At 48.7% G+C, this 11,154-nt stretch overlaps 1 protein-coding gene across 2 annotated transcripts in view; it reads right to left on the bottom strand.

Annotated features, from left to right (window-relative positions):
* Positions 1–344: 344 nt before the first annotated feature.
* Zbtb2 (zinc finger and BTB domain containing 2) overlaps positions 345–11,154 on the bottom strand; it is a 21,461-nt gene continuing 10,651 nt past the window's right edge. For both annotated transcript variants that reach the window (XM_013352296.2, XM_026787446.1), the window contains exons 2-3: positions 7,924–8,108; positions 345–2,720 (exon numbers count right to left, since the gene is read on the bottom strand). In XM_013352296.2, coding sequence (XP_013207750.1) covers positions 1,349–2,720; positions 7,924–8,096 — 1,545 coding nt within the window. In that variant the 5' untranslated portion in view covers positions 8,097–8,108 and the 3' untranslated portion in view covers positions 345–1,348. The remainder of the gene's footprint in view (positions 2,721–7,923; positions 8,109–11,154) is intronic.

Below are 11,154 nucleotides of genomic sequence, written 5' to 3'. Positions count from 1 at the left end.
AAATCAATTGGTTTCTTTTTCCTCCAAGAAGAAATTAAGATTATTATTATTATTTTCTCATCCTGATTTCTTTGTCATTTTTGAGGCTTTGGTAGATGTCACCAGTGAACTATGGGCATTGCATTTAAAAAAAAAAAAAAAAACACGGGCGGTGGTGGCGCACGCCTTTAATCCCAGCACTCGGGAGGCAGAGACAGGCGGATCTCTGTGAGTTCGAGACCAGCCTGGTCTACAAGAGCTAGTTCCAAAGTACCGGGACAGGCTCCAAAACCACAGAGAAACCCTGTCTCGAAAAACCAAAAAAAAAAAAAAAAAAAAAAAAAAAAAAAACAAGGTCTCTCTATGTAGCCCAGGCTGGCCTCTAACCCCCAATTCTCCTGCCTGCACTCCCCACCCCTCCCCCCATGCTGGGGTTCTGGATGGGCACCACCAAGCCAGGCAGCATCACCTTTTCCACCCATTACAGTCACCCTTCCCGTTGAGATGCATCTTTCCACGGCCTTGCAGTGCCCACACTGATTTTACAGGTGGCTGGCTGGCGCCGACGCAAGCTTGCAGCTGGCGACTGCTGGGAAGCGGCATGGCATTTGCTGTTTGGGAGGACCGTCTATGGCATCACCAGTTTGTCAGAAACCCGAACCCAGCATGTTCCTGTCCAGCATCGGGTGAGGCCTGTGCACCAACTGCCCTGTCTGGAGCAAGCATCCATGCGCTGTTCGTGCGCACACGGACTCGCAGCCCTTCGGGTTTCATCCAGAAATGAAGATTGCCATCACATTATTACTCCTGCATTGTTCAAGTTGATTTCTAGTGATTTTCCTTAACTGGACATAATCTCAAAGAATACATTCTGAAATCAGACACCTAGAGGGCAAACATTAAAAACATTTTCTTGGGTTTCAAGTTTCCCCACACCTTCTAGATTTGCATAGCAGAGCCCAGCTTTATCTCTAAGAAGCATGCTGTATTTTCTGACTTTGTTTCTTTGAGAAGGAAGACTTATTACCCAGGGACAGTCATAATTTTAGCTTACCAAATTATCGTCTAGTTATTTTATTATATACTCTTAATGATTTCCAAGTAGGTTTTTAAAATAATCTAAAACTTCTCAAAACCTATTTCTTTATAAGTACTACTGACCATTATCCTTCCAATATCCCCTGAATTAAAGTAAATAGAGTCCAGGTTTCTAATGCACAAAGCCTTATGGGGATGGAGATGGGAGAAGGGGACAGGAAAGGAGTGGGGCCCGTTTGTATCATGCCATAGAGAAACTGTCCCGGGTGGGGGTAGGGGTGGGGGTAAGATTCTTTGTAAAAATGACCGTTTTTAAAAAGACAAATAACATTCAGTCTAGTAACACAGTTTCCTGTTCCTTTTTGATGGATGCTAACACAGGATGGTCAGAGTCAGTTACTTCCGAGTCCCCACTGCCCAGGAGGACCGACCGGCCCTCGTCCAGGGCAAACACGTCTGAGTTCTGGTTCTGGCAGGAGTGTTTGACCACCTCATTGGGGGTGGAGAATGTCTTGTCGCAGAGGTTGCACTTGTAGGGCTTATTGGCCTGCACCAGCATGTTGTCCATCTGGCTGCCTTCCTCGAAGGTGCAGAGCTCCAGCGTCTGCTTGTCCACCATGGTGTAGGTGTCGATGCTCTGGTTGAGGCACACATGGCGCGCGGCCTGATTGGCCCTGCAGAAGCTCTTGTCACAGGTGCTGCACTTGAAGGGTTTGCCCGTGTGAATGTACATGTGCTCACGCCAGTGGCTTTTCTGGATGAACTTGCGGCCGCAGATGGTGCACTCGTACTTGCGCCTCTTCACCTCGCGCTCCTGGTCGGCCTGCTCCAGGTTGTCAATGTCCGCGATGTCTGAGGGCGGTGGAGTCTCAGACTGCTGCTGCCCATCGATGATGGGGGAGTCGGAGATGTGCTGCAGCTCGCTGTCGCTGATCATCCCCGCCTCGGGCACTTCCAGGGCATCCTTGCCCAGGTCGGCCGCATTGCTGCAGAGGGACAGGGGCCCGCGGCCTTCCCCGGGAGGGCCGGCTGTGAAGGGCACCCCGGTGTGGATCTGCAGGTGCTCTCGCAGGCTACTGCGCAGCGTGAATCGCCGGCCGCACAGGTGGCAGGCATAGTACTTGGGGAAGCTTCCGTTTCTCTTCATGATGCTTGGCTTCACGTGGGCGATCGTGAGGGAAGAAGGCTGCTCATCTGAGGAAGAGGCCTCCAAGTTGGTCTCCTCCCCAGGAGGAGGGGGAGGAACGGGTGTGGAGACAAGTTCGGGTGACAACGAGGTCTGCATGGGGTCGGCGGGAGTCATGTTTGTCCGGTTTACCTGAGCCAGGTTTGCTGTCAGCTGGGACAGCTGTGAGGTCTCGGGCACGGGTTCCTGGCTCATCCTGGATGCCTGGGGCCTAGGCTCCCGCCCAAGCTTCTCAGGCACTAAGTTCATCTTGGTGGCTTGTCTCAGCTGGTGGTCTGCGATTTGAATGCCATACAGTGACGAGGCCAGCGGGAAGACTTGCTCCGGATGGGAAAAGGTGCCTTGGCTGGCCAGGCTGGCTTCCTGGATGAGGGGGTACGCGTGCAGGAATTTGATCCCTTGCTCCAGCCGCACAGGGTCGATCAGCTGCGGGGCCATCTTCCCAGTGTACATCAGGTGGAGCAGATAGCTGAATATGTCAGGCTGTATGTCAGTGGGTTTCAGACGGACACATTCACTGAAAAACAGTAAAAGCCATGAAGAAACACCAAACTATGACTTCAATGGAAACAAAGCCTGAATAACTGAGACACTTGAGAAAAACACTTCCGTGGGTCACTAATCAGGCTGACAGAGCTCCATTAGAGCCTCAGCTCAGAGCTCAGCAGCCCGTGGCAGGTAAGAAAAACCATCTAATCTGACTAGAAAGCCTTCCGAGCTGAAAACTGACTTAGGAGTGATTGCTCAGCATAACAACACAGAAGAGCAGGACACTGAAACTGTTGGAGGTCCCCAGCTCTCTGGGTCCTGCATCTGCTCCAGCAAGGGGGAAGAGAGCCGGTCACCTCCCCAGTGTCGCCAGGCGACACTGGAAAGCAATGTGGACAATAATTGTATTCACCAGTGATGTCAGCATTGCCAGGGGTCCTGCTGTGAGCTTTACAGCCACTCTACCGACTGCCCAGAGTCCTTCCTTCACAGGTGGCAAGGCTCAGGGGTTGGTGAGTGGTAGGACCGGGACTTGAACCTAGGCCTACTTAATTCCAAAGCCACACTGGCTGTCAAAAACAGCATCCCTCCAATAGCAATAATGAAGACGTGGGGACTCTCCTTAGACCATCGCTACTGAAAGAAGTTCTGATGTATCCTGAGCCCAGTGAGATACACATCTCTGTAGTACAAGAGACATGTGGTATCACCCACAGGGTGAATATAGTTCATGCATTCAGAAACGGTTTCCTTGATCGCCTTGAAATTTACAATAATTTTATTATATAACCTCTTGGCATTAAAGTTCTTTTTGGCAGATTTAGCAATTACAACTATGTTCATTGATTAAAACAACTACCTCACTACTCTCAAATCTTTTTTTTTAAAGATTTATTTATTTATTATGTATACAACATTCTGCCTCAATGTATGCCCGCACGCCAGAAGAGAACGCCAGATCTCAGTACAGGTGGTTGTGAGCCACCACGCGGTTGCTGGGAATTGAACTCAGGACCTCTGGAAGAGCAGCCAGTGCTCTTAACCTCTGAGCCATCTCTCCAGCCCTACTCTCAAATCTTAATAGTATACCCAGACTTCTAAATATAACATCTTATTTTGTTAAAATAAAAACAGATAAGCCTGGCATGATGTATATAATCCCAGCACACAGAGGATGAGGCAGGAGGACTGTCTGAACGTCAAGGCTAGCCTAGCTACAGTGTGAGACACTAAGGAAAAAGAGGTCATAGTAAAACAAAAGAGAAAAGGCTAATTTGATTTTAGGACTCACTTCTGACAGGACAGAGATGGATAATTACTGGATAGGTATCGAAGTGGATTTCATGAAGACCTGAGACTCCATACGACAGTCACACTTAACTACAAACACCCAAGTCAAACAATCAGTACCCATGGGAAATTCGAGCCTGATACTGTTTTCTTAAAACAAAAAACAAACAACAAAAACAAAACAAAAAAAACCCCAACCCTGTCTCGATAAACAAAAACAAAAAAAGAAAGAAAAAGCTTAGATTGCTCATCATCGTTAATCTCTCTCTGAGACAAGGTCTTCCTGTGTATCAGGCTAGCCTGGAACTCACAGAGATCCACTTCCTGCCTCCCAGTGATGGAACTAAAATTGTGCACCACCACTGGCAGGATCAGGCAGAGACCTCGGGAACTCAGAAGCCTAGGCCTTCGGAGAAGGGGATTCCTCCAGGGTACTGAATGTGATCCTCCAGAGAGGATGGAAATGCAGATGGGCTCCCTGCCAGCATTCACAAAGGTGCCACCCACCCAGCTGGGGTGCTCTCTACAAGGGCTTCACAGTCCTTCCCTGCGGCTGAATAGGTCCTGGAAGATTCTGTTGAGTGCTCCTAAGTCACTGACAGTAAGTAATAAGCCTCTCCAGGACGGAACTTCAGCCAGGCCTGGAGGGAGCGCTGGGAAAACACGGGACTGGTTGGCCCTCTCTTTTTCTCTACCCACGGGACACGACAAGGCCCAGCTGTCGCGCTGCCATCTTCTACAGTATGCACAGGCAATTCCACCTAAGCCTTGCCGCACCAACATCTGTCTGCACTTCTGTCTCACTTCTATGCAGACGGGCCAAGGGAGTGGGAGCGCGGCCACACACTGCTGCGCAGGGGCTCCGAGTAATTTCGGGTTCAGTCTCTCCTTCATTTGATTTTAGAATAAGAGTTTTAAATAATGCTTAAACTTTTCTCTTTTTTTGAGACAGGTTCTCATATGTAGACCAGGATGGTCCTGAACTCGCACAGATCCACCTGCCACTGCCTCTAGAGTGCTGGATTAAAGGCACATACCACCACACTCAGCAGCTTATTCTTACCATGAGGTTGTATTTTTGAGCCTTAGTCTACAGAGAAAAGACAGAGACACCTAGTGGTAACTATAGGACATGGACTGTTCTAAAGCTGAAAAAATCCATTCGGGCTCAGTTTGGCTAGAGGGGGAACAAGTGCCTCTGCCAGGCAGGACGAGCTGGTCTCTGCCCTGCTTGTGACCGTGAACTTGACTTCTCCACATAGAGATGTACCAGGAGAATCATAAGGTGGGTGTACTCAGCTACAAAGCGTAGTGACAAAAAAAAAAAAGGGGGGGGGAAGGGAAAGTGGGCACCTTTCAGTGGGCCCTGCCAACATATGCTACCAAGCAAACATGGCATGAGAAACAGTTAGTGCGGGGCGGGGGAGTGAGAGGGTGAAGGCCTTATCGGAGTGGGGGCACGAGAGAGGCAGGCAGACAGAACAGGGAAGAGGCAAGATGAAGAGAGGCAAGAGAGGAACAAGAGGCAAGAGAGCAAGCTGTGCCTGGCGGGCACTTTTAAGGGGTGCACATGTGGCGTAGCTGATGGTGGAGAGGCACTTGGTGACAGGTGATGGTGGTGTGACTGCCCTGGCAGCAGAGAGGCAGGCTACTGCCATGGCACAAACTAGCACAAAGATCACACCTCTGTGATAGAGTAGTTTTGGCGGTCCTGGATCTCACTTTGTAGACCAGGTTGACCTCAAACTCACAGAGATTGCCTTCTTCTGCCTCCCGAGTGCTAGGATAAAAGGTTTACTGGAGTCTCACCACCCAGCTAGACATTTCTTTTTCAAGGTCATTTAACAAACTGTGTTGAGATTAATGGCTGCAAATAACATCTTTATCATAATAATGGTGTTAAAGGGTGGTGAATATATAAACAAATTTGTTTTCAGAGAGGGTCTTGGCTGGTCTAGATCTGACACCTTTTTTTTTTTTTATTTTATTTTTTTCTTTTTTCTGAGACAGGGTTTCTCTGTGTAGCTTTGGAGCCTGCCCTGGAACTTGCTTTGTAGACCAGGCTGGTCGGCTCACAGAGATCCCACCTCTCTGTCTCCCGAGGACCCAACAGCTCTCTGGCCTCAGCCTCTAAGAGCTGAGATTACAGGACTGCATCTTACGTGCCCTGCTTAAAGGACACGTTTTCAGTGCTGGAAGACAAATGCTCTTTCTTACTGCCAAGTCACCTGCTCCTGGCCCTTCTGCTCCTCCAGATGTTTATCAAGTGGCTATTAGAAGCACACACCTAGCCTTACCCTGTGGTGTCCCAGGAGATCTGGAAAACTCACTGCTCTGCCAAGCATGACCAGAGGGTGGGGTGGGGGCGGGTGAGTAGACAGTGATTTACAGGTGGGGGAGGGGAGAGTACACAGATAGTCCTGTAGAGGAGGCGCTGCTGTAAGCAGAACACAGTCATCCTTGAAGATTCTGTCTCCTTGACTAGGAAGAAGGCAAGGATTAGGGACATCAGGGAATGGGCAGGACACTCAGAAAGTTTGGTTCAGGTGAATAAGCCACAAAAGCAGGCAGGTCAAAGAGAAGATGGTGTCCCAGAAGTGCCCAGGTGATAAGGGTCAGGCTTCAAGTCCAAGTGTCCCACTCCCAGGAGCTTAGCCAGCCAGCGCCTTGCTGTGCAGAGGGGTCTGCTCAGTTCGTCCTCTCCTAAGTTCTGCTCAAAGGCATGCCTCACCCAAGCAGTCTTCCAGACTGATGTGGGAATGAATACTTACAGGATGGGAGGAAGAAAGGAAGGACAGAGCACTGCGACACGTATTGAAGATATATGATCTGAAATGGATCCCAAGCTTGGGCTTCTTGGAGGTAAGAACATAGGCCAGCTAGGGCTCTTCTGGGAAGAGCCTATCCAGTTTTATCCATGTCCAATGAGAAAATCGGAGTGGGAACAGCTGGGGGCGGGCACTGAGGACCAGGTTCTGCAGACGGAAAGACGGAGGCTGGAGCTGCAACTTCAGAGAAGGCAAAGCCGGAAAAGATGACCTGCCCACCACAGACAGCGGGCAAGGACAGCAGGGGCTCAGGATCCCAAGGTCCAGCACAGAGGTGAAGAACAAGGACATCAGGTGACAGGTGAGGACTGGGGAGAACAGGAGGATGGACGCTGTGTTCGGGTGGAGAGGTGCCCTGCGGGTGACTGCTGCCGTGAGACAGGAAACCACAAATGGACAGGAAGAGTGTGGGGTGAGCAGACAGAGGCGCAGGGGCCTTTTAAGAAGGTTCAAGGAGAACAGAGAACAGGGCTGCACTCCAGGAGCCACAAGGTCAAGGAAGGTCTTCTGCCCAGACAGGGGTGGGGAGGGGAGAGAAATGGAGAACAGAATAAAATAGAGAATTGGGAGGAAGGGAGGGAGGGGGAGATGATGATGATTATTATTTTTTTTACACACCCAGAGATTCTTTTCTCTAAGAATCTCATTTAGGAGAAATCAAAGGAAAACAAAACAAAACCATGAGCACAAAGACAGATTTTACAGTAGAGAGGAGGGAAATGGAATTTGCGCCCTCCAGCTTCTCATCTGAAACTAAGTATTCAAGGCAGGGTATTTAGGGGACTCTCGGAGGAGCAGGAAGGCTTATTAACTGAGGCCACTGAGGCCCTGGCTGTCACTGCCAACCACAGGTGATCCCCACACAGAAGGCAGTTTGGAAGGGGCGGGACCGCATGGAGCCAGGTATGCAGGTGATTCTCACGTGCTAATGAAGAGAATAACCAAGAAAGGCAGGGAACAGGTGGACTAACAAAGGCGTGGGGCGGGCACCTAGACCCTAGGGAGAGGCAGAGAGACCATGGTCTGGATGAAGCCAAGAGTGTGCTCAGTGGGAAGAGGGACCCAGAGTCAGGAGGTCTACAGTCATTAGATATTATCAACCGCTTTAGTTACCTGGTCTGATGGACAAACAACATCTTAAAGTAATTGGAGAATGAAGCAAGAACTGATTTGTGTGCCTTGAAGTACACATCGCCGATTGCAACCGTGCAGTCACACAGGAACCCAAACTCGCGCTGAGCGTTTAACTGCTGCAGTAGAATAAGTCCATGGTTGGTCAAATCCATTTTTTAAAAAATCTGCAAAGTAAACAATTTCATTTTTAAGAGCGGTGTTCCACAAATGAGAATGTGTCCTAACGTTACAGAAATGTCCACAGCTAACATGTCACAAGGTTAACGTGTCAGGCACTGGTAGACAGGGTACAAATATCAACTCATTTAATCCACAACAGTCCTTGGCATAGGGCCTGCCAGCACACGGGTTTTCAGGTGACGTCACCTACGGGAACTCAGAGTGACTTGTGGAAGCCGGGAAAGACCCGAGTAGTGTACCTCAGTCCTAGAAAGATAAATGCGTACTACCTAGTCCTTTAAAGTCCTTTGATTCCCAGTGAGAATTCCACCACTGAAGTGCCGGGCGCAGAGTCACAGCAAGGCTCCTCCTTCACCCAGCCAGGGCCACAACGGCTTGCAAATCCATTAGCACAGGAGCTGGGCCTCCCTTTTGTGGAGGAGGAAATGGATTTTGAGATTTGTAAGTTGCCCCAGGCCTTTCACTGGGAAGGCAAAGGAGTTACAATTTAAATTTGAATCACCTACTTCAAATCCTGTACTTTCCATTATTCAGTCAGTGAACAAAATCCTCGACCTCTCTGTTTACAGTGAGAAGCTGCAGGAACCTGAGTTCACGAAATCCCAGCTGGCTCTTTTTCATAAGCAAACAGGAAAGCCCACCCCAGGGATCAGCAGGGCTTTCTCTGAGACTAGGGAGAGGCGAAGAAATGAACCCTTTCCCTCCTGTGGCACCCAGACTGTGAAGCAGAAAACCAAAACAAGATGGGAATGAAGGTCTACAGCCAGGTAAAGAAGGAGTAAACCGATAATACACAGAATTCAGGGAATTAATACAACAGCTTCTATAACTAACAATTTGGTAAGGTGTAAAATGTATCAAAAAACAAAACCCCAAACCCTACCTAATTGTAATTCCATATACTAGGAATGAACATGGAAATGAGACACACAGAATCATTACAATCCAAATAATGAAATCCACAGGCAAACCTAACAAAATATGTAGGGGTTATACATGGAAAAACACAAGCTGCTGAATCCCAAATCCTTGGCAAGATTTCTTTCTGAAGGCAGACAAGACTGTTTGAAAATGTGTGGAAGGCAAAAGAAGTAGACTAGGTTTTTCGGAAAGAAAGAAAAGGTAGGAAATTGGTCCCTCGACTCGCCCCAGATTTGAGAGTGGCACAGCATTCGAGCCTGGGATCAGATGAGAAGAGACGGACATTACTTCAGTAGAGCCTGGAACTGGATGTCCCAGGGCTGCAGAACCGCAGCATGGAGAGCTGGACGCCAAAGGCGAGTTCCACACTCTCACACACACACTGAAAATGCACCGCGCGCGGGCTTCAGTATAAAGCACACAACTACAGGGAAATTAGAATAAAAAATAAAACCCTTAGGGACCAACAAAAGGAGAAACTGGTAAAGCTGGACTTGGTAGTAAAATTACAAGCGCTGGTTCTGGAACAGTCAGCTATGAGGATGGACAGGGAGTGAGGACTGGGAGGAGACACCTGAAACCCACAACTCCTCAAGAGCGTACTTGCAAAGTAGAGAACTTGGAAAGTCAACAGTACGGATAAACCGGAAGTGAGACATACTTGAAGGGAAAGACAGATGGTCAGTGGACAGACATGTTCAGGATTCCAGCCCCAGGGAATCAGGGTCAGCACACACTCATGGGGGTGGGGGGTGGGACCATGAGATGGTACAGATAGATGATACTGGAGATTACACACAACCCAATGGCTACTGATACATTTATTCCAATAAACGAATGTGCTTTTACACAAAACTACATTAACATCTGTAGTGGCTGTGACCAGAAACTGCCCAGCTCTCCTTTAGATGTTGAATGGTCAGGCAGTGGGATGAACCACTTAGTCACTGCAAGGGATGAGCCACGTGTCCTTGGGGGCAAACACACCAATCCCAACTCTCCAAAGGCTGAGGTGGGAGAACTGCCAGTTTGAGGCCAGCCTGGGCTACAGTGAGACTGTTTCCAGAACAAAAACAGAACAGAACAAATGAACTATTGTAGACAGAAGATATACTGTATTGGGAGTGAACTGCGGTCAGGGAAGGTTTCATGCTGACTCCTTTGCTGTAACACCCATGGAGTCCAGAGAAATGGAGAACAGACCTGCAGTGCTAAGGTGGCATTGCTACAAAAGGGAACCTGAAGGGTACCTGGGGCGACAGAAGTGTCCCACAGATGACGTGTCAATGCCGATATTTTAGTGGGCATACAGCCCCACCCACAGAGGGCCACCTAACTGGTTGTGAAGGGCACAAAAATGGCGGTAACAAAGCATTTCTCAACCCTGTCAGCGGAGAGGCAGGACTTCACCATGGCGGGGTGGGGGTGGGGGTGTCTGGCTTCATAGTTGGAGCACCCTGAACCCTATACGTGTCTGTGGTGTCTGTAGCGCCTTTGCAGACGCATGTGATGCTCTCTGCTTCACAGTAGCACAGTGCTCTAATCAAGGAAAATAGGATCTAGAATGTTTTCCTGCCAGGTAGAGGGGCGCACACCTTTAACGTCAGCACTTGGGAGGCAGAGGTGGGCGGATCTCTGTGAGTTCAAGGCCACTGGACTGTTAATGAACTTTAGAAAGCCAGACTGTAAAAAAAACAACGGTACACAGAGAAACACTGTCTTAAGCCCAACAAACAACAACCCCCCAACAGCTGTTTGAGTGGCTGACTTGACTTTCACTAAAAAAAAAAAAAAAGAAAAATCATTATACAAATTTTACCTTGAAATTATGACAAAATTTCCAATAAGTGTTGAAATGAGCCTACACCTACTTCTGCCATTTTTTACTCTGTACTTATGTGAAATGGTGTTCTCGGCACTGGTAACCATACAGTCAAGATACTGATGAGCTAACTCTGAAAAACACCCAAAATGCTCTACCTCCTGCAGTATCAGAGGCCAGACCAGCTCAGGGTTTCTCCTGGTCGATGACAGGGCCGCTGATCGTGGGGTGTTCACTTCACTATTGATATCCTCACGTGCTGTCATGTTCACTATTGATACCCTCAC

This window comes from Microtus ochrogaster, linkage group LG9 (genome assembly GCF_000317375.1).
Source record: "Microtus ochrogaster isolate Prairie Vole_2 linkage group LG9, MicOch1.0, whole genome shotgun sequence".
Classification (NCBI taxonomy): Eukaryota; Metazoa; Chordata; class Mammalia; order Rodentia; family Cricetidae; genus Microtus; species Microtus ochrogaster.
Note: the sequence above shows the minus strand (reverse complement) of the source record. Positions and strands in the feature narration are given on the sequence as shown.